Here is a 24,237-nt window from a genome sequence, read left to right as displayed (position 1 = left end):
ATGTGATCTAGAGGCAGCTGGAGCAGCCCGATTATTACCATGACACAGCCGACTGAGGGGTGTAATATCATTAAAAATAAATCAGGTGGTTTGGAGATTTGCTGTGGTGGGGGGGATTCTGAATGACATTAGGTGGGAGAACTGCCTTAATTTCATTAGTCAGTTGGGGCACCTCAGAGGATCTGTTGAAACATTTCCTTTAAGTTGGGGTAATTGAATTTGCTTTCACAACACTGTGCGCAAAATGAAAGATAGGTTAAAATGACGATGGTAATTTTTCCAATTAAGTGTCTAATAATTTTGAAAATTAATTTCAGACAAGCTAAGAAGTACGCAGACACCTGAATATCGTAATAGGATAATATTTCAATTTCCTAATTACACATACTCTAGATAATCTATGTGAGAGCAGACATATAGGATATTCCTGTTGTTATTATTAGCCTCTTGCGATGGATTATTGTTGCAAATGATGAGGAAAACGTGAGGCACTGCTAATCTTCTTAAACTGTTTGACACTGAGCTGTCTGCTCGGCAGACTCATCAGCAATCAGCTGGCTAGTGAATAGGCTGAAGGATGACACAATTTATTAACGTTTCGTAAAAAAAAATAACAATCTATTCTTTTTTTTTTTTTTTTTTTTTGTACCATTGTACTTGTTGTCTTCTATTTCTTGTTACTTTGATAATAGGCCTGGCCTTGGTGACTTTGTTGGGAGGTCTTTTCTGTTTCCTCATTTTGCATGTTCGATCTGCTTTTAAAGCGCCAGAAGTGCCGTTGGTCTCCCAGCGAGGGTCTTATGTCGCTATTGTTTTGACTCTCGAGCCACATAAACGGTGATTTCAAGGCCCATTGAGCGCGCGATGGATTGTGCCCAAAATCCGCTGACGAGTGGAGAGCATTGATTATTGGAGGAGCTGGTGGAGTGACGCCAGTGACGTTAAATTCAAACCTCAATCAATCCGAAAAATGTCACTCAGCCCCGTTTACTTAAATTGATAGGCAGACATTATTTATTTGTTTATTAACTTATTTATTTATCATTAGAAATGCTCTCTGCGTTGTAACAAAACTACTTGAGACAAACCTGCGATTCAATTCTTCATAGTGCGTTGATTCCAAAGGCTTTCATGGGCATTCCAGTAGTGTAACAGTGACATCTAGTGACACTCTTCAGAACTACACCATCTCCCTTTGGTTGTAATGTTGCTCTACCTCATGCATGGATGTACGAACAGTGGTAGAAGAAGTAACACCATACCACAACGTAAAAATACTCTATTGCAAGTGTATTACATGCAAAAAAGAAGAAAAAACCTTCAGTAAAAGCGCATAAGTATTATTCAGTAAATATTTTCAAGTATCTAGGGGTTTTTATTAGTATAAGTATATTAAATGATTATTGTCATTAATGCATTACTGTGTAAACAGCACGTTAATGTCATAAGGGACTGAGGTGGAATTTTCTAAATGGTTGGTCAGTTAAATATAAATAATCTCAAGTCAATTTTATATATACAGGCCAAAATAACACATAATAACAAATTACAAATTTGCCATTTAGGGCAAACTCAGGAACAGGAGCAGAGGAGAGATCCCTCTTTCAGCTGTGTATTATATTTTATAACCACATTTTTCACTGTATGTGAAATCTTAATCAGCAAAGTATGTACAGATGATATATACAGTGGAGTGAAAATAACATTTGTCCCTGAAATAGTGTAGAAGTATAAAATAGCATGAAAGAAAACCTCAAGTACAGGTCCCTCAAAATAACAAGCACAGCTTGCTTGAATAAATGTACTTAATTACAGTTTAGACCAACTGAGAAGATTCAAACTTTTGTAACGTTTGGACCCATGTCTATCCCAAAACAAATAATTTTTAACCAGTATAATGCGGCAAAAAAAATATCACATTACACGACATCCATTTGTGCACAACTGATATTAGAGGCCACTCATAGCACCTTGTGCACCATTCAGGCAATATATATACTGTGTGTGAATCACTGACATTCAAATTTCAACTTTCACAGAGCAAAACACTTTGTAGAGTCTAAATTTGACTCGGATCATGGTGAACTGTTTCGCACCTTAGTGTTCTGTTCCTCTGTTTCTCGGCATGTAGCATTGGTGTCAGTAACTCTGCAGGAAATGGGAGGAGGAGAGTATCATGGGGAACAGAACAAATAGAACATTTATTCCATAAGCCAAAATAGAACAACCTATTATTAGCTGCATGACAGGTTATTAATGAGGCACAATTTTTGTTCAAAGGACTGACTCCTCTTATAACACCTCTTCACAAACACAGGAGACTGTCAGCTGTGTGTTAAGCTTGACACAGAAACCCTGCTCGTTGCTGCCTCACTCCAGCACACACACATACGCACACACACTTCTGACCCAAATAAAAGCATGTGCTTGGAGTCATACAGCTGAGCCTGCTTCTTTCTATATCTATCCCCCTCTTTATTCTATCCTCAAGCTTTCATCTCCACTCCTCCTACGCCTTGCCTCACAAATTCACTCACATGCTATTCCATACATCCACCTCTGCCTCATCCTGCCTCATCCACCTGCCAGTCCCTGAGCATCATCAGCATCATCAACCTGCCCCCCCCCCCCCCCCCCCCCCCCCCCGCCCCAACACCACCCCACCCACCCCTCCACAAGATACACACAACTGACATACTTTACTTCATAGCTTGATAGCTCCTCTCAGCAGACGTACCGGAAGATTTGAGACTAAGTTTAGGCTTTTCCAGGGCGTTAGGAATGGCTCCTAAAAGAGAACCCTCTATTAAGAAGTCTCCTTCACCAGTGACCCAACCCAGATTGGGTCCCCCTTACCCCTGCCTGCCGGCAGCTCCTGCAGCTCCAAAGCCAGCTCCAGAGCAGAAGCCTAGGATGCTGCGTCCCTCGGATTCACCATTTGACCCCAGTACTTTGGAGGTGAGTGGTGTTATTGCATTATGGTTTTGTGACAAAGCTTATGTGGGCTATTCATAAATTAGTACTGTTGGAAATAATTCATTAATTCCATTGTAATGTAGTATTTAGTAATCTTAGCTAACATAGTAAATCTCAGCCAGAGATGCACTGTAGCGGTATAGGTAGGTTGTCAGATGTCAGTAAAAAGTGTTAAAACATCTTATGCCGATTATTTGCAAAGTACCTTTCAATGATTCTGAACCTAACCAGACAAACCAAAACTGTCAGCATCAATCTGGAATGGGAGTGCAAAGAAATGGGGCAATGAGAGTGAAACTGTCAGTCAGTCAGTCAGTGGCCTCCTTAGGGAGAAAGAGGCTGTTTCCTGCCACAGGATGTGCTACTTCTTTCATCATGCAGGCGATTCCATCAAATCAGTAGCTTTCCCCTTGTGAGCTAAAAACCTGTAACTGCTGCAAGAATGATAAAACACCTAACTCTATTTCAAAACTCCAAATATTGATTGTAAAAAGAGTGGACCTCTCTAAAGACCTTTTTTATAGCACATGTATTGGCTTATCATAGCAGGATGTTAAAGACAAGTGCATTCAATTTAGTCCTGGTTTAGTGTGTGCTGGCTCGCTGCCAGCACACACTAAACACTGCTGTGAAAAAGATCTACGCATCTGTCCAGGGACTTAGATAACAGTTTGTGAGCTAGATTACAAATAGAACCTGACCACTGTATTAGAAGAACAGTGTTTACTGGTCGCAGACCTTCACAGCAGACATTCTGATTTGCCATGGCAGGAAAAGGACAGGCATTATTAATAGCATTAGCCATCCTTTCTATTCAAGTGCCCCAGTAAGCAATGACATTGTGACAGTGAGCCAGCATGAACAATACAAGGACCTTGAAGCCTAAGCAGCAAATGGAATTCAGCCTACTATAGGCATTTGACAAATACACTGAGTGTGGAAAATCCTGGCTGTGATTCCATTATGTATAATAAATACAGCATATTGGGAATCAAACAATCAAGCAAAAGCATGAGGTTATTAAAAAAGTGTGTCATTATTTTGTCTAGCAACAAATTCTGGATTCTATTGTTGAAAATATATTGCATCACCTATTTTTGCATAACATACCCTGCCTGTATTTGTCACAGGTCTTGAATAACAATATTTGAGGAATCTGTGCTAAAAAAAAAAAAAGTTTGCATATATACAGTATGTTAGAAAGAATTATGAACCAATGTTGCAGTCATCTAAATTTTTTGTCCCATTTCTTCAACCCTTGGAATGACTGGAAATTAAGTCTTAGTGAATATATAATTGCAGTAAATACAGAATTTTAATAAACCACACAAGAAAACAAAAACATTTTAAAATTACATCAGTCCAGAGCACTATAGTATTCCTAGGCAGGGTCAAACAGACAAAATATTTTAGTTTAAAGAAGAAACTCAATATCTAAAACTACTAATGCCCACATTAGACTTTGCACTAATGTGCTTTAGCTTTTTTGGTGCTTTAGCTTTGCTGCCATCCTCATGTGCTTTCAATGTTACACTGTACTGCATGATTTTACAGTGTAAGACTGTCCCATTTCGCCTGTGAAGATATGTAGGCCATGTTAAGACACCCGCTTCTGCTCACAGTGAGATCATGGGAGACTTGACAGGAGGCCAGAGCTCCTCCTGGGCAAGGACAGCACTTTAGCCAGGGTGTTAAGAGATGTGGCATCAGTCCATGATCTCACTGGCCTAACGTAATCCATCATTCCTGCACGGCCAGACACACGTCCTTAATGCAAAGCTGAGCAAAGTCATTCACTGCAATCACGCATTAATTTATTCAAGTGCGGTCAAAATCCCCAAAGTCCAACACACACCACAAGGTGACAAACATCTCTAACCGTCTAAAAAATGTCTCAATCAGGTCTATTGACTTGATGATTACTTTGTAAGGTTAAGGACAGGCTTACTAAATTTGTATTTTATATGTTTTAGGACATCAATATACAAATATTGTTCAGTTCAAACGTTTAAATGCTTGACACAAGATGTCTTCTATGTCACTGAAAAGTTTGGTTTTTAGTATATGTGCATTAGAAGCTTAAAGTTTCCACATCACACTTGGGCAAGTTGCATATTGCAGCTAATACTGGATCACGCGAGAATCGAATCCAACTGTTTATGATGTCAAGAAAAAAATCACATTTGTAGGTACACATTTTAATCTCGTATTTAATTTGAACACAGAGAAACTTTCCTCCTTCAGCAGATAAATGTGAAAACAGCCTTCTATTATAGGGTATATAGGCAATATTACTTACAAGTGTGTGTGAAGAGTTGTGAAGTTGTGTGTCAATCTGTATGTGTGCTCTCAGATTTCTGAATGTGTAAGGAATCTTACACATTCAGATCTGCAAAGGTGTACTCAAATCTGTAAACGTGTACTGAGATTTGTAAATGTCTGCACAAAGCCTGGGCTCAAGGAAAAGAAGACCCGCAGCTACAGACAGATCATCCCACGTGCTGGCAAATCTCATTCTTGGCAGCAGTGTAACAAAAGTCACACGTAAAAAAGATAACAAATTGAGAGGCATACCTGAGGCGGAGTGAAGACATGTTTTCCCAGCTCTTGGAGCTAAGTACTCACAGTTTTCAATCAAAACAAAATTACATTTACATACAGATTTTTGAGTACATATATTTGGAGATTCTTCTACACATACACAATTACTATTCACATTTACATATTTCTGTACATATTTACAGATTTCAGAACACATAAACTTGGAAATCTGAATACACATTTGCAGGCTATAATGTATAAATATATTGTTGCACACATTCACAAATCTGAGTACGCACTTACTGTTACTGTGAGATAATGTCTCCTCACACATTTGCAAGTAATAACATTGCTATAATAATACCCCCATATTTTAGTGTCAAACTCTGTACGTACATCAGTCTGAAGGTCAGTCATCCAAGAAATAGCCATGAAAGGCAACACATTTTTGAATCTGCTTGAATTTAATTGAACTCTGTAAATTCAGAAGTTATCAAATGCATGTACCTGTCATCTCAATCATATAATGAAAAGTTTAAAAAGTTTTAAGGCATATAATTAATGTAACAGAGGCCACAAACCACAGCCAGTTGTTTGTTTCTATATATGGTGCGTGGCTGTTCCCTCCTGGTGGGACGTCGTGCGTGCTGTACGTCATGACGCAGGGTTGCTAGAGTTTTGTCACTCTGCCTTGCTGTGGGAGACGTCACATTCTTCGGTTTGCCGACGCCTCGGACACACCTCAGCCATCACAGCCATGGTGGGTTTTTCGTTCCCCAAAATTTAACTACGTTTTTACCGTCGTTCTTGTATAGTTAGATTTGAGTGTGATAATTTCGAGGAAACGGTTTAGCTTAGCAAAAGCTGTCGAGTTTGAATATTTGAATTAGCTCGCCGATCGCTAGCGGAAGTGCAACTTTTGAGAAGCTAACGCTAGCTTGCACGGTAGATAAAGTTAACAATCACACGACGAACTAATTGATGTCGCCAAAGCACCTACGTGTACATTAATCATTGTTGAATGTGCTGTACTTAGGGAATATGTAGTCTGGGTAAATCCAGCTAACTGAATATATGTTCAAAAGCCTTTGAAGTTAACCCGAGCTAGCTTTACGCAGCAAAAGGAGCAATTTTCATGTAGCCTAATTTCTCTTTGAACAGTCTGACTTCTCGGAAGATCAAATCCTTGGTGAGTTTTGAATTTGTGTTTGACATTTTCCAAATTTCGCTTGTTTTGCATGCTCTCATTCTTGCTTGGTTCAGATGACACTTTGCCCTGTATCTCCGCTATCACCCTGCTCTATACCCGCCTGTCATAGTAGTCGTGGTTAGGCTAGGTTTTCCTTCTTTATTTCCGTACTGTTTCATCACTTTCCACTTGCAACTGCTTGTCCTTTCCAGATTGAATTTAACCTGGATCAGATTCATGGTAAGTCAGTGAAAAGGGACCGCCTTAGCCCAAAAACTGATGCCTATCTCGGGAGTGTTTAGGGTGTGATCTTGCATGTTGATTTTGGACAAAACAAATTTGTTTTAAATGTGAATGAGAGTCGCTTTGCACTGTTGTTTTGTACTTCAAAACAGCCATATTTTGCATATAACATTATAACCCGTACCAGTTTTGTGTTGCAGTGTTTTTGTCTGTGGTCAGTCATGCATTAGAAGTATTTCTAAAGTCAAACATTGCCAAAGCTCATATCTGTTCTCAGAATTCTTGTTGTAAGACTTTAGTCAGTCCTGGTTGTCAGTTTGCTTAAAACTTTGCCTGTTATCTTTCAAGCAGCTCATCTCCACAAGTGTGCCCTTTTTTGGTGCTGCATACAGTGGTGGATGGTTTTTGTCCTAGGGCTGGTTTGTTTAATCACCGTTGACATAATAGGCTATACTCTCACTCTCCTCCTACTTTCCTCCACTCCTCTAATACCAAATATGGTGTTGGGAAAAGTCCTCACACGCCAGAAGGGAAGAGGCACATTCCTCAGAACAGGAAAAACTCCACAACACTGCTTGAGCCATTTTTGGGTGGGGGGTGAATAGATTGTCCCATAACATTAGGAACAGCCTGCAAACAGGATATTGTGTAATACAACTCCATGTCTCCCTGATTGCTAGACCGTACCAAAGCTTTATGCTTGGCTGTAGAGCTTAGCTAGATGCCTGATGTTAGATCAAAGCAATCATTAATCGACCTTGTGAGCAACAACAAGAATGCATCATTGCTGACTGTTGATAAATCCTAGGTAAACAACATACATGCTCAATACTTTTGTCTATTGAACAATGCTGTAAAAAAGTGTTGTCAAAGTGGAGCTGGCAAACAGTACGAGTGTCAGATGGAGCTTTTTCAAGCTTTGTTAAAAAAATGTTTCAAGCCACCTGCACAACCATTCTGCCCGATGGACTCTTGCTGAACCCAGTAAAACGGAGGCAGCTTTGAACACATTGAACATGAATGCCAAATTTACAGCCCTTAATGTAATCTAAGATTTTAAAATACAAGTGTTAACAGGAATTAACTTATCTTGTCCACTTATGGGTCACTTCAGTGAAGGACTTGTTGATGTTAACGTAGGTTTAACGTAGGTTAAACTGATTTTTTTTTCCTTCTGTTTAGACCTGTGGCTTTTGGGGTAATCTTGGCCATGTCTTATTTTCTTCAACTTAATGAATATCTTTGAACAGTTGAGCCCTAGCAGTGACTTTCCTTACACTTATCTTAAGATCTCTTCCAAGTTTTTTTCATGCTTTTTTCCTGACATAATATATTCACATTTGTTTGTTCCAGTGCTTTAATTTAGCCACAATATAAATATTTACTGCCACAATTTTCACATGGACCTTGTAATTTAGACATATTTGATGTTTGTAAATGTAATCGAAAAGTGTTTGTATGTTCAAACTACAGAAAAGATGTCAGAGCATGTAGTGTGAAGTTGTGTCACCTTGTTGTTGATGTGTAGTGAAGAAGTCAGACTCACCAGATGACTAACACAAATATATTTGCTTAATTGAGGAAGTTAGATGGGTGTTTGTGGTGTCAACCAGCAGAATAACGGAGGGCAAGCTGCTTTTTTTTAGTGATTGCACTACACTCTACCTTTTAGATAGAAATACTGATGATGTTTTAAAAATTTCAGCTTTAAAAGCTTTAAAAAGTTTTGTGTGTTTTAACAAAGCATGACCATGCAACATGATGGTTTATCAATACATTTATTATCCTGGATAGACTGGCCAGAATTATCTTGTCTAGAGTAGCACAGGAAACCTAGGCAGGCTCATCAGTGCAGTGCTTTGTGCCCTGCCTCTTTTCTTTAAATCTAGGCTTACCAGTTGAAAACCAGATAATTTCTAAACTTAATCACTCCTCATAATCTGTGCTTTCTTTCGTCTGCTTCTTCTCATTTCCTTCACAATCTGTCTGGCTTTTCTGCTTTCACCTATTTCCAGTTTACCTCCTATCTCAACATCATTCCTCCATACATGTCTGCTTATCTCCCAGTCTCCACTATAATTCATATCCCCACTCTAAGTCGTCATGTGTCTTTGTATCCTGCAGAGTTTAAGGAAGCATTCCTGCTGTTCGACAAGACAGGAGATGGGAAGATCAGCTACAGCCAGTGTGGGGATGTCATGCGGGCCCTGGGACAGAACCCTGTCAACGCTGAGGTGCTCAAAGTCCTGGGCAACCCCAAGGCTGAGGGTAAGAGCACAAAATCTAACTTCCTGGGAGTTGTATGTCTTAAATGTAAATCATGAAATTGTCATTGTGGTGGAAAAAGTCTCTGGGGGCTCAAAGACTGAGAATTTTTTTTCTTTTATTATTCTTGTCTTTTTGCAGAGATGAACACCAAGATGCTAGACTTTGAGCAGTTCCTGCCCATGTTCCAGGCCATCGCTAAGAATAAAGATCAGGGCTCCATGGAGGATTTTGTGGAGGGACTGCGTGTCTTTGACAAGGAGGGCAATGGCACAGTAATGGGAGCAGAGCTACGTCACGTCCTCACCACGCTAGGCAAGTTCCATTTTTATCACCCTTAAATAGATAGCTGGCACTTTTTAGTTCAGGGAAAATATTGTAATCCTCAGAATGGAAAGCTCAGTGCAAATCTGTTTTGCAGGAAATTGAATGTACACATCATAAGAAGTAAATGGGATGCATGTATCTAAATTAATTTTGCATTAAGAACTATTAGTGGTTGTATTGGTGTTATTTTATGTGTCATTTTGTGAATAAGTGTGAAATCTTTTGTTATCCTTTAAAAAAAGTGTGTTAAAATCACTCATGTAATATGAATAAATAATTTTATGCTCCATTTTCAGGTGAGAAAATGACAGAGGAAGAAGTGGAGACACTCTTGGCAGGGCATGAAGATGCAAACGGTTGCATTAATTATGAAGGTAAGAACAGAAAAAATAAACAGGAACAAGATTGGATGCTGGCTATAATTAGGCTGATGTGTGACGATGCCATTGCTATAAACCTGCAAAGCTGTTTAATGTAACCATCATACCCTGCCCTGGCAATGTGATAACGAAACTTTGGTCATGCTTTAAACTGTATGTGTGCTTTTGTTGATGTGACATATTGTGTAATTGTGTAAAAAAAAATAATAAAAAGGTAGTTTGAGTTTGAGTGAATGCAAATATTAACTTTTCAGTAAATCCCAGTTATTTAAAGGAACAGGTAGTCTACAGGTAGTCACGATGTTTGATTTAGTCTTATGATGAGGTTTGTGTCTATTCATGTTAGCAGCTACTGTCGAATATGTGTTTTTCACACTTCTGGTTAATTGACTGCTCTGAGAAGCCCCTGTATAAATATCAACTGTTGACAGTGTGTTAACTGTTCTTCCTCCACAGCATTTGTGCGCCACATCATGTCAGGCTGAGGGCCGGTACGGGCATTGGGTATACCATGAGATGGCACCGCCAGGCTTTTCTTCTTTGTAATTGCCAAATAATCCATTCCCATCAGGCCGTCCTAACACTAATTAGCTGTAGTTTTGCTCCTCATATTGGCAAACAGGAACAATGTGCTCTTGCAAAGTAGATTTGACCTGTAGGTGTGGGAAAGCCTGGTGGTCCCTCTCATCCTTAGTCCTGAGGCTTTGACCCACATGTAGCCTCCTGCTGTTCTGTCTCTCTCTCCTGCAGCCCTCTGTCTTGGCCCCTGGCTGCAGCATGGCCCTCTGCATGTGTCTGAGACTCCCCTCAGTTTATAAGGGGATATGGTGGACACACAGGGAAGGGACTGGTCTCATTCAGGGAAAGCCTGGTGGCCACTTTCGAGCCATCTGAGCCAGTTGGCTTGGTGGCCATGAGGCAGCTCCTCTACTCTCATTTGCATGTCATTGGTGCTAATAGGCCTTTTCTTCTGTTGGTGTCCGAGGTGCTGCTCTTTTCATAGACGCTTAATCAGATGTCCACAGTGTAATAAAGCGATACATGTTTTACATTCAAGTCTAGCCACCAGCTTTGGGAGAGTGGACCAGTCCCTTTTTCTACTAACCAGAGAATTGCAATAAGATGCTCTTGTGCTGATTGTTTTCTCCTCTGTACTGATGGAAGCTGAATTTGTAGCTGGCCCCTCTGACTGGACTGTAGCTCCCTTGACCTTCTCCCTTTTTCCGTGCTTCTCAAATAGAGGAAAGCATACAGTGAGGATGGCTTCTCTAACCAGCTCTTCTTGGATCATAGACATGGCCTACTTCCTTGGCTGAATTGGAGATAGAGATGATTACCTCACCTCTTTCTCTTAGTACCCAGTTCAGTCCTTATTTCCTCCGAATGAGCAGACTATAGGGATCTGCCTCCAAATGCAGCATCTCCCACCCAGGCTCACCAAATCTGGATGAGGAGGGAGCCTTAGCTCTGCATGCTGTAGTTGGAGTAGGTCTCTGCCAATATTTAGACAGTGAAACTCACATTTGTCTCTTTCTCATGTCTCTTACAGAACTGGTCAGGATGGTGATGAGCGGGTGAAGACGAAGAGCATCCCACTTTTTTTTTTTTCTACCCTGTCACATGTACCTTCTTTTTTTCAGTTTGCTTCTACAGTCCCCACCTCCTCAGCTTTTTCCATGAAATTAGTTTTCCACATTTAATTTAAGAAGTGCCTTTACATTCCCTACTAAAGACCACAAATTATTGCAGCTGTTGCTGCAAATTACATTGCGGAATTTAAATAAATGTGTTTCCTGAAAATGTATCTTTGTACTTTTTGGAGTAGATTTGTTTTTTTCAATAGAATAAGGCACACGTTTTGTCCCTGGCTTATCTTAATAGATTTCTACAGTGCATTGTTGTTGACACAAGAGGGCAGTGTTGCGGCTGGAATCTGTTGAAAAAGCAGGTTTGTCAAAATGTATAGAGTAAAATACAAGAGAAATATCTTGCTCATTGTGCTTTCATGAGGCACATGAAGAATTTAAAGCACACAATGAGTGTGTGCTTTGGTGCTCAAGTCACTGCAGATCATTATAGTACACACAATGTAGGTGATATGAGATATGAGAATTTCAGCCTAAAGAAGTTATTGATTTTATGTTTTTTGTGGCCAATCTGTAAATTTTAGACATTTCAGACATAATTTGGTGACAAAGCGCTATATGAGACGTAGGAGGCTGTTTGGTGGCTTTCTGACCTTTTCTTCATTTTCCTCACAAGCAGCCACAACTATTTCCCCTCATTAGGCACCACAGCTATCGGAGTGTGGAGCTTATGTGTGTGGGGTAAGGTTCAGGAGGGTGTCATAGTCCACTGCTGAATAGGTTGTCCGCTAATTACTCTGTGTTGGTGTGTGTGTGAGAGTGTGTGTGTGTTTGTGTGTGTGGTCGATGGAAGTCAAGGCTATTGATTATTTTAATCCTCCTATTTGTGAGTCTGTGATCCTCATGGCTCTGCATTCGACAGGGGAATCGCTAATGGGCCTCAGTGCAGCCTGTCTCAGACCTCTCCCCGTCCAATTAACTTTCAACTGGAATCTGCCAGGAGAGAGAGCCGGGGGCTGGGCCGAGGCATGGCACGGCTGCATCCCACTTTCTCAGCTCAGGAGCAACAGATTTACCAAATCCTTTAAGTCTAGAATGCCATCGGCTTTCTACTCTAATTAGATGTTTTCCTTTTTGCCAATAACATAAGAGGTATCAGAGATGCATTCTCCTTAACATGAGGATGATGTCTCTACCTGGTTTGGGATTTTTTTGATATGGCCTCTTGAATAAAGAACTGTAGAAAACAACACGCAGTAAGGAAACACTCACATACAGTTCTAATTTTTGTAAGCATATATAGGTGTGATTGCACCTTTGCTTATATTTAGGCTTATATATAATATGAAATAACCTGTTATATATAAGTTTCAACGCAGTGTTTATCTCAGTCATTTTATGCCTGATGAAAAAGACTAGTTTATCATTCCTTAACGTAAACCTGTAAATGTCACACAAACATTTCCTTTAAAAAAAAGAGCAGGTAAATGGTGAAATAATTAAATAGCAAACATAATCTTGAATTCCATTTACCTTTCTTTTTAAATAATGAAAAATAATTACAAAAGGTCAAATAAGTATGATTATTAGCACATGGACAAAGAATAATAATAGTTGTGATTTAGCGCTGAGACAATTAGGGAATAAGTCAACACAAACTTTATCTGCGAATAGTTTGATCGTTTAACAGATTTTTCATGCAAAAATGCCAACACTTTTTTTTGTCTCATAATGTTAAAGTGATTGTATTTTTGTTCTGGGATTGATTTTGGAATTTTGGAAGGGATTAAATTGGAGATTTTGGCTATTTACCACAGCACTGTAAACATATTGTATGCATCACTGTAGGAATATCAAGAGACTGAGAGAAATATACCAATACTATTCAAGAAAAAATTTACAAATGCCCTGGATGTATTTCTTGTTATTGGTGTGCTTTCCAACAAATAATCTTGGTTCAAAACCCTAATAAACAATAGCAAGTCTTATTGAACACTGAACCAATTTGGTTTGTTAGTACAATTGATTACTATATTGTTACATTTAAAATGTAAACATTGGCTGGATTTTGTAGATCCTGGGTGTATTATAAGCTGAGATCAATATAGCGGTATTAATGTTTGTGTCTTAGACAGTGTCTTAAGACATATTGGAAATCCATGTTGTAGCAGGCAGTGGCTGTAGTCAGACACTGTTGCTTCGATCTCGGCTGTAAGTCCACGCAGCCGTGTCATATAACCAATTCTCCACAGTCAGTCCAAGTGGTCCCTCCAAATAAAACTAAACAAGGGTCTGTGTGTGTTTATGACAGCTGAATGTACATGCTTTTATTCAGCCCTGGTCGTCACCATGCCAAATCAACAAGTAAGAACACAGGCAAGGTAGGTATAGATATTTTAATAGCAATATTGTCTACTCAACCTATTCAACATACCAGATAGCCCATCCCAAGATTACTGTGTTTATACATATGATGATACTTTGACAGGGTCTTTCAAAAATAAAGTACAAAGTAGGTATGGCAGTATAATTACAGCAACGTGTCTGTAATGTATTGTACAACATTTAATGTAAGTAAAACACCGCAGCTGTCACTTTTTCACTGCCCCCATATCTCACAGTATCTATATGTCCACTTATACCTACTGACATACCCACCCACCCACACACACACACGCACACAATATTGTCAATGATGCACCCGGCAATCAAAATTGCATCACACACAAGTGGCATCCAAAAAAATGTGTATTGATTTGTTGACTCGTAATATGAATATATTTTGTTTTCTCTTACCGCGTGACATCCCGTGTCATGACGGGAATAGAATTTGGAAGGTCAAACATTCGTGTTTATTCAGATTGCCTTATTTTAATCAGTGCTGTCTGTATAGGCTGAATCACTGAGGGTGTTCAATTAATTTCAACTAGTCAAATTCCCTTTGAAACACCAGGAAAAACTATTTGACGAAGATGAATTGAAAAATATAGACAGGCCCTTCAATCAGAGGTCATTAAAATGAAGAGCAGAGATGAATAAGTGTAATACCTTTTAGGTAAAGACAGGAATACACTAAGTGTGCATTTGTCAGCTTAGTCATCTTGATTAATGGCACCCTCAACACCATTATTGCATTAAAAACAATCACACTGATGGTGTTTGTCATATTCTAGTTATCACAATGTCAGTTAATATGGAACACATTATAATATTTTAGATATTTCAGAGCCACGACGTGCAATTCTTATGTGCACTTTTACTGTACATATTCTGAAATTCATGTTTGCACACAACGGGCGCCAATAAATGCAGTTGCTCATGATGATTGGCTCAATATCACACAATTCAACTTAATTCCACTTATCTCTGATTTTCACTCTATGCACACTTCTGAAGTCTGTTGTAATCTTAAGATGTCTGAGTATGTGTGTGTGTGTGTGTTTTTCTGTGCGAATGTCTGTGTATCTGCATTCATTTGCATAATACGTGTCTGTGTAAATGTGTGTGACTATGTCTTTGTGTCTGTTGGTGTTTTTGTGACCACTCCTCTTCCTGCGAGTAAGGATTAGATTCAGTCTGGGTAGATGAGGAAGCCGGAGAAGGTGCTGTACTTGTTTGTGTTCCCTCCGTGGACCTTCCCTCCATCCAGCTGCACACACACCTCATCGCCCACGTCCAAATGCAGGATCACACTGTTGGAGGCATAGTCGTAATTCTGATCAGCGTCCTGAGCGATGGCGCTGGCTCTCACCTGTCACCCACAGAGGACAAACGCATTGACAATTAGAACATGGGCGAAACTGAACAAACACTTGCAAATGTCACCACCACTTACTCAGCAGCTCTTTAAAACTAAAACTACAATATTAGCATCTCACTCTCACTCTCTCTTTTTGCAGGCTGGTTCATGATCAATTATTAACAACCTTCAGATGAGACACTGATGAATGTGACATCACCTCTACATTCATGGTGGATAAACAGATGGATGGGATTGTGACCTATGACCCCAGAGGTGGACTGAAAACACAGCCACTCTGCCTCTTATTGATCAGCTATGGCTGGGGCTCAGCGAAAAGGACCAGAGGATGGAGATCTGATTGGGTTGTGGAGATAAGCGGACTCACTGGGGACAACAGGTTGTCTATGGGGAAACTAGTTCAGCCGCAAAAGAGCATCACTATCCACACCAGCTATTGACCTGTTGCTTATGGTCCAGAGCCAGCTCAATATGCATGATATTGAGTGGCTATGCCTAAGCCAGACAGTTTCACATTTGCATGCTGCGTGTGAGTTCAGTCTTATTGACCCAGCAGCAGTGGATCTTTACTTGTTTGTTAACACATTTAATTGGGTTTACTCATTGTGGACATTTAAATACACATGTCCAGATTGAGTTACAGTTGTTGAGGAAACAAGATTTGTCTGTTTGATTTTTGTCCATTCTACTTTTAGTCTTCTTTAGCAGCATATCGGCATAATGTTTTAAATTGGTATGCATTTGTAAGGGGCTTAATGTAAATAGTGTGTATATTTAGATCTTCCAGAAGATTCACAAGACCCTTCGTATGTAGTATGATTAAACAACAGTTTTCAAAAAGTGTTTTGCTGTGTAACCTTTTCAGATTATGGTTTAACTGTTACTAAAATGTTTGACAAATGCAAAAAGTAAAATTATACACCAGGTAGCATTACTAAAAACCTCCATTGTAGAACACATCGATAATTCTGGCGTAGCAGCTCAAATCATCAGATATATGTCAGCCATCAGTGGCCTTGTGTCTGGCTCAGTGTCCATCTACGGTGGGACCACTCAATCTATGTCAGCAGCCAGACAAGCCACGCACATCTCCATGACAGCCACAGAATATGATCTGCAACACAACTACAATCATGTCATTCCTATCACTGTGGGGGCCTTTTCTCCCCAACGAGCATGCATCAATTTGAAAACAGTCAATCGTTGAGCAACAGAGCCTGAATTACTGTAACTAAAAAAATATGCTCTTTTCCCCCCTGCACCCATTCATTTCGCCCTCGTCTGAGCACATTGTTCACCATCTATAAACCCTGGAGTTGTGCTCTGTTACCTGGACACTATCTGTAGGTCTTGTTAAATGAGATTCAGGTCATGGATGCTGCATCCAACATGGAGCATGCTGGCGACCAGTGGTTAAGCAGGTCCCTGTCCACTCTAAACCAGATTGATTAAGGGGGCAGAGAAGTCGATATCCTGGGGCTTCACAGCTCAACAACCACACAGTAAAACCAACCACAGCTATTGTTACACCACTACAACAGTCTTGTTTCATTAGATTTTAGATTCTGTAGTCCACAGGGGTGTTAAGATAACACAGGGCACCTAAGACTATACTGAAACTCCTTACTGCAGACTTATTCAGCTTTTCTAATCTTAATGTAGAAGAAGTGTGCACTGTTGAATTAAAATTGGCTCAGTGGGAAAAAAAAACATAATCGAAGTTCCTCAGTCTGCCTGTAATTGACAGAAAGAGTGTGAGATGTGGAAAAGTGAAAGACATGCCAACACAAACCAGGCACCTGTTATTAATTTAATTATAAATACATATTAAAATACTTTACATTATGTAAAAGAAATGGATACGTTTCTTTTCTATAATTTCTTATTTTATTCTTTCAAATTTATTTCATTTCTATAGTTTTGTTTTCTGATCTCTTAGTCTGTCTCTGCTGCTGCAATGTGAATTTGCACTGCACTGTACAGTACATTACGTCTCCCTGTGGTTAAAAAGTTGCTTGATAATGAGTTGACAGCTAACTTCTTTTTATTAATTTTATTTACCCTTTTTATTTGTTTATTTTTTATCTGTTTGTGTGAGAAAACAATATTTTGTCTCCACATTAACAGTCCACAAGAAGCAGGGTCCTGAGCAGATTGTCACTAGTTATCAGTACACAAGTGTGAACATTTACAGGATTTATAAAATGTGTATTTAGCATTTAGAAAAAATGCCATGTTTTTTTTAACTTCTGTGAGGTGTCTCAATTGGTATAATTAACCACTGAGCATAATTTACCCTTTCTTAGGCCCTCAGAAGACCATCTCTCAAATAACAACACCAATCTATTGTCATCTGTAAAGGTTATATTGTTGTTGTACTTGACATGTGTAGTGACAGCCAATATCACATTTGCATCTTTGGTTGCTTCTGACAGTGATGCTGTTGTTGTGACTTCTATCGACACCAGGCATATGTCATCCAGCTCATTATTTTGGCCAAACAGTGTAACAGAGGGAGAAGTAAGGAGATCTTCCCCCACCTCAGGCCTTCTCTGATTCTCGTGACTTAATATATGGAAGTGCGGATGAACTCTGTACAATAGAATAATATTCATCACTCAGTGTAGAGATCATTTTGCCAATATATATCAATTGCTGCTTCAGCTGATGTTCCTGTGCATGAAGGAATAATGCAAGCTATCCATTAATGTAGGCACCAGACAGAGAGGCATGAGAGAGCCGTGGTGGGATTAGGACGGAAAGCCAACAGAAGAGATGGATACGGCTAGAGGACACAGACTGATCCATGTGAACCAGGCGGCACGCTGTGCTGATCCTGGAGCTGGAAGGGTTGTGAGCCGTGAGGCAGGGGCCCCCAGGGCTTGCCTGTGGCTCTTTCTGTCTCCGCCTAGCCCTTTCATTATAGGGCCTCCAGTAAACACGCCTGGGAGCAGAGGGGGCCACAAGCAAGGGAGAAGGAGTGGGGGAGGGGGGGTGATGGGTGGGGGTTTGTGATGGTGGTTGTGGGGAGCAGCTGCAGTGTCATTTTCTATACAAGTGGAGCCGCACTGCAGACGACAGACAAGGATAGACAAAAAGAAGGGACAGGAGAAAAAAAAAACAAGGGCCAGAGGGTTGAGGAAAAGGGAGGTGGGGGCCTGGAGTAACAGACTGATCAAGCGAGCCTATTTTGTGAGACCAGGGAGATGTGGGGGTATATGAAGTCTTGTTTTTATCTGTGGTGCTGTGCACCACTGGTAATAAAACTGACAGGATTCATTCACTGTGATATACTGACCTCTTAGAGCGGAGACAATAGAAAAGTAGCTGTTAAACTTACCTAAGGGACTCCGGTACATGGCAGGAGGGTAGGGGACCGTTGGAGGTGGGGGTGATGTTGTGGAAATAGAATATTTATTGAGTAGGCTTTCCCTCTCCTCTGGGAGCCTTGGGATTACATGGCGACAAGCCGTAGCAGACCCTTACTTTAGATTGCTGTTACCTGCCATTCAGTATTTTAGCCTGTGGCATGCAGCATAAAAATGGTCCAACCCATGCACAGCATAAGTGGAACTGACTTATCTTGATTAGTGTGTTTCTTCACAGGCACATTTTGATTTTTTTTTTTTGATCTCTTATGGGCTAAAAAGACACGGTTTGACTTGTCTTCATAGAACAAATTCTTCTATGTATCTGACTCTTTCTTGCCCACCACTCTGAGGCTAATTATATTTCACCAGTAGCATATCTATATCTCTGTACTGGAGGAAGTTAATACAGGTACTGGTCATTACAGTGAGTGATGACATTTTAACACTACTGTGAAATAACTTGACCTTTAATTGAGCTATTAAAAGAGTCTATGATAGGTTAAAAAAATAAGGCAGAGATTAAATGGGAGCCGAGCCAGTGTCTGTTTGTCTACATTTTTCATTGTGTTAATATAGATGTACAGGACTGTTGTGTACTGTGGGAATATAAATGAGTAGCTGAACAGTTCACGTACCAGTTAATGAAGGGAAAGGGAGAAGTTCTGTTGAGGAGGTACGTTGTTTTACCACCCTTCACAGCACAAAGCATGCCAACATTAGACTGTCCTAATAACATTTGCCACCAAGCTGGAATATTAAGTAGTATGAAACCCATCTATCCTTGACAGTGAATTAAGAATAGAGTGAGTAAACACATTTATAATAGTGGTGGTGCCGATAGGAAGGACATTCATGACTATTTATTTTGAGCAAGGCTAAGTTAATATCAAATCCTTAAGTATCACAAGGATATATTATGGCTCCATCATCGTCCTAAACTGGGTTATCAAATTTGGCATTGCTTGCCTTGTGTTTTCTAACCGTGCAACACAGCTAGGGTTGAGCAATGGAATTGTTTGGAATTGTACCACAAGTCAATTACCGTCGCATTACACACATGGAAGCAACTGAAGTGTGACCCCCCCCCCCCCCCCCCAATCACAAATCCCCTGACTCTGAAGCTCTGTCATGCTGCAATGATTTGTGAAAGTTAGATTGAGGTGTGAGCAGGTAGGCTTTACAGAGTGGGGATTTAGTGAAGGTAATAGGTAATGGATCTATAGGAATCCCATGGAATCCTAGCACAGCCGAACACATCCCCCTGAGATCCTGGCTCAGGATTATGCCACACTCATGTCACAAGACATGAGCCACAGTCCAACAGTCAATGCAGTGTGCCAATTTAAATATCACTAGCAATGATACAGACAGAGTTATATATCAAATATTCCAAGAAGTAATCTATCTAGTATCCAGAATTAATTATCTTATTGCTTTTAAACTATGTCTAATGGACAAATGCACCTGCTGGATTGGTACATAAACACAGTTTGTAAACCAGTTTTCTCTCTTTCTCTGGCTGGCCTTGATCACTTGTCAAGCCGAGACATCTTGAGTGGGTGTCCATTGGTCATCGTGCCTGATCTCATCCTGGCCTTCACCACCAGCCTCCCAGATGCCTCGTCTACCAGCCCACTGTCTCCACATCTCCATTAAGTCATCTATCTTCCTCTGCTCCACCCCTGATCTTCCCATCAACTCACTTGTCTTGTTTTGCTCTCCCTTTCACTGTCTCCAAGCGGATGTCTCAGCATGTCCGTGTCATGTTGAGTCTCTTGTGTTTCACTCAATCTCACTGAAGCTATCTGATTCCTCAATCTGCTGGACCGGACAAACGTACGGTTACAAATTACTTTATCTGTTAAGGTGTAAAAGTTACAACACAATTGGAAAGGGAAGGTGGCAAATTTGTGGCTATGGAAAACTGTTTTTTGAATTAAAAAAAAAACAGTGAGCAGACAAAATATCCAATAAAGCTTCAGCACCTACGGCAATGGTAAAACAGGCCATTTGATTCTACAGTCAGGAATGCAACCTGTCAAACACAGTGCATTTAGTAAACCTGAGCCACAGCCTGGCCTCAGGCAGAGTACCCACCTGCCTCTGGGCTTCAATAACTCCAAACATGATCAGGCATTCTGCAGCAATTCATTTACACTCTATTTTCATCTACCAGCAGTTCTGTTTGGATAGATCCCTGTTAGGTGAGTGCTCTATTTAACACAACTGTTTAAGGAGGCCACCTGACGGGTGTCAGATGGACCTCAGTGAGGTTAAATAATTGAGCTGAGTGAAAAGATAATTAATGGAGAATCAATGGACAAGCTGGGGAGGGGTTGGGAGAGGAAAGTATAGTGGGTGTTCAGGGGATCTAATCTAAGATGTATAAATTATTTAGCAGTCTAATATGACTTGAATGACAATATAGGACATTACGCAGGCAGACTTAAACACATATTCACCTTTGTGGTGTCATGCATACAATCAAATGATGATTAATGATGAACTGTTTTAAACATTTAGTTTTACATCTCACCAAATCGAATCTAAATGAACCTGTCTAAATCAGCCTTATTTAGTACAATTGTGGTGATGAACTACACGGTATGTATGAGTCTACATCAGCCTGTGTGTACCGACAGTCCTTGGTATACCACATGTCTAGAAAGTGAGGTCTGAGTAGAGAGTATTTGCATTTAAATTCCTTGATGAATGAGTGAATGTAAAAAAGCAAATAGAAGAATGTTTCCTGAATTTGGAGTCCTCTGATGAAATCCCTGTGATTTATCCCTCTCCTCTCCTCTTCCCCCCATCAGCCCCTCTGTCTTTAATTAGTGTCTGGGGAATGAGGGAGTGGATGAGTGGACTGTCAATTGTACATTCATTATTTATTTAGCTGAGGTGTAAACTGACTGGTCCACGTACTGACAGACATTTCTCCTGTGCTCTTTTGCACTTCTGTTTAGGCAATAATCAAGCTCTGTGTATGATACTTACTAATTAGACTGTTCCTTTTGGCGGTGGTGGCTGCTTTCTGCCACTTGTCATTTAGCCACTGTACATGTGGGAATGCAAATATCTGTAACTGCAATTTTAGAAAGTATAGCATGAATTCCCCTTAATGAGGAGAAAGATTGCTGTTTCATTCTTGGACTGTCATGTTGCCACCTGCTAAGTGGAATGTGCTCTGAATGTGAAGAGCTCAATGTTATAGAGGTGAATGTGAGTCAATGGTAACACAGGATGCTCAACAGTGAGAAAAAATCTGTTTCATGATCGTGTGTGCGCATACATACCAACACATATGTACACACACTTTGATGCATGCACATGATCTCTCTCTCTCTCTCTCTCTCTCTCTCTCTCTCTCTCTCTCTCTCTCTCTCTCACACACACACAGTTTTACTAACCAGTCCGTTCTTCTTCAGATCTGCCCACATGCTGGTCCCGTCACCACCTCTCATTAGAACATGGTAGGTGAAGAAGTAGATGCCAGGCAGAGGGCAGGTGAATTTGCCGGTGCTGGGTTCGTAGTAGTTACCTACGTTGGTCACTACATCATCAAACTTCAGTATTTCATTCCCCTCATGCTGCTTGCGTAGCCCTGCGTAAAAGGCAATTTTGGGAGTGTAGTGCGAGGGCGAATAGCCACCAGGACCTGGACCTTGGGGCCCCTGTGGACCTGGTTTGCCTGGCTCTCCAGGGGGTCCACGTGCTCCTGGAGGGCCAGGGATCCCTGGAGGCCCACGAAGCCCAGACTTTATCTTCTTCCCAGAGTAATCCTGGGGTGGTGGAGACACAGCTGTCAGCTCCTGGCCTGGCTGAGAGGTGGTGTAGGGGTCACATACCATCCGGCAGCTTCCAAGCATTTCATAATGGCTCCCTGAATTTCCGGTGTTCCCCCCTTTGGTTGTGTGGACCAGCAGGGGAATGGCCACCAACAGTATTAGAACCATTGCCACACCTACAGCAGCACCAATGACACGTTTCCTGCGGCTGAGCCGCGAAGCGGCCAGCGTCAGGAAGTCCTCTTCCCCCTTGGCTGGAATAGTGCCGGCCAGGATGAAGCCTCTCAGAGAACCAGTTTAGTATGAAAAGGCGAAGAAGGACGTGGAGAGGAGTGGGGAGTAAACAATGTATCACTGGGCCAAGTATGAGAGAGAACGCAAAATGGCAGACAGTCAGGAAGGAAACAACCGGATGAGAGGATCCTAGAGAAATGATCAAGATGTCCAGAGGACTGCAAGATATTTAAAAGCCTATATGGTTGAAAAACACAAAAAAAAGCTTTACATACCACAGCGTTTAAGGAAATAAACACAAAATTTGGAATCAAGATTCAAATTTGTGGTGATGCGCAACAAAAAAACATAATTTATCTGATGAAGTCTGGTTCACCTTTTTTGACCTCTCCTGTTGTTCTCCAGTTCAATTCAATTTGCAGCATCAAACAGAAACCATGGCTGGCACTGAGAGAGGTTATTGTGAAAGTGGAGCTTATCAGAATTATGCTGAAATGAGAGCTTGTGCCAAATTCAGCTCATTAAGGATGAGCTTCCTGGATGAAGAGATGATTTACAGTTTTTGCAAAGAAAAATCTTCTTTCAAGCCCCCCCTATCAAGTACAAGATTTCATTTCATGTGGAGGTCTCGCTAAATGCCATGGCTGTAGGTGACAGAAGTTCATCAGAGAGCTTTTCCGGGCACAGTCATCTTATGACCTCTCCACTTTTATCTTATTTCCACTGTCCACATTAAAAAGGTGCTGGTTTTAAGGAACCAGTCACACTTTGTCAGTGTAAGTGTGCTGTGGATAGATTCCTCCTCTGGCTAGATTTGGATCTGGAAATAATAACAAAAAGAGCAAAGACACTAAATAATTGATTTGCCCCTATTTACCACAGTTATGTGCATAATTCAACTGTAACATAACTGCATTAAAGAATCAACAAATTATAAAAATGAAATGATAAAGATAAATTTAAAAATCATAATTTTTGAAATAAAGTTGTTGACAATGTTTTATAGAAATAAGCAAAAATAATTGCTCACATTTTTTTTTACCTGTTAGACGTGTAATTGCAGAAAATATGTAATTATCTACGCTGCGCCATGAACATGTTTAAGGTTGAATTTAAAACTGCTAAAAGAAGCCGACAAAGACAAAGAAAAACTCACCATTTGTTCTTCATAATCCAAAAATATTTTTGGAGGAAAAAATTCTCTGTACATCAGTCCAATCCGCGTCCCACTAAAACGACTGAAGGACTTTGGACCGCTGGAGTGCCAAATGGAGAGCTGGAGAGCCGACGGGCGCGCAGGAGAATGCCAGGAAAGTGATGAGAGTTTCTTTATCAGCGCTTAATCCCCAGCTTTTCTTTCCAGGTAGAAATTGGAGTTTAAATACCGCTAACTTCAGAGGAAATGAAGCCCAGAAAATACCTGCTAGAACACTTTTTGACGCAATTCCAAATGAGGGACGCACGGCAAATCTGACGCTCACATCCAGTGTCTGTCCACTGTAAAGCCTATCGCAGTGTTTGGTCCATGGGCAGTCCTAGTCGACACCTGTTAGATCGATCTCTCTCTCTCTCTCCCT

General features: G+C 40.6%; 2 protein-coding genes across 6 annotated transcripts; one reads left to right on the top strand and one right to left on the bottom strand.

The window, feature by feature from the left end:
- Window positions 1–2,781: 2,781 nt before the first annotated feature.
- Window positions 2,782–11,725, top strand: zgc:153867 (uncharacterized protein LOC337226 homolog). Of its 5 annotated transcripts, none has more exons than XR_005894743.1 (7): window positions 6,186–6,277; window positions 6,679–6,706; window positions 9,074–9,217; window positions 9,356–9,529; window positions 9,838–9,915; window positions 10,378–10,463; window positions 11,471–11,725. XR_005894743.1 is itself a non-coding variant. In XM_041048706.1 (7 exons), exons 1-6 carry the CDS (start codon window positions 6,275–6,277, stop codon window positions 10,404–10,406), a joined length of 456 nt encoding a protein of 151 aa, XP_040904640.1. In that variant the 5' UTR covers window positions 6,186–6,274; the 3' UTR covers window positions 10,407–10,412; window positions 11,471–11,725. The 5 variants fall into 5 exon arrangements, 4 of the variants coding, with proteins under 4 accessions (XP_040904630.1, XP_040904621.1, XP_040904640.1 ...); XM_041048706.1 differs by having other exon boundaries at window positions 10,378–10,412; XM_041048719.1 differs by having other exon boundaries at window positions 10,378–10,425.
- A 3,353-nt stretch (window positions 11,726–15,078) lies between these two features.
- On the bottom strand, window positions 15,079–22,624 carry c1ql4a (complement component 1, q subcomponent-like 4). The gene is made up of 2 exons (XM_041048729.1): window positions 22,049–22,624; window positions 15,079–15,258 (listed from the first exon to the last, which is right to left on the bottom strand). The coding sequence occupies exons 1-2, from the start codon at window positions 22,592–22,594 to the stop codon at window positions 15,079–15,081; spliced, it is 726 nt and encodes a 241-aa protein (XP_040904663.1). The 5' UTR covers window positions 22,595–22,624.
- Window positions 22,625–24,237: the final 1,613 nt, after the last annotated feature.

The sequence above is a fragment of the Toxotes jaculatrix genome, chromosome 2 (genome assembly GCF_017976425.1).
Source record: "Toxotes jaculatrix isolate fToxJac2 chromosome 2, fToxJac2.pri, whole genome shotgun sequence".
In the NCBI taxonomy this organism is placed as follows: Eukaryota; Metazoa; Chordata; class Actinopteri; family Toxotidae; genus Toxotes; species Toxotes jaculatrix.
The sequence above is the reverse complement of the archived record's forward strand: the minus strand, read 5'-3'. Positions and strand labels throughout refer to the sequence as shown.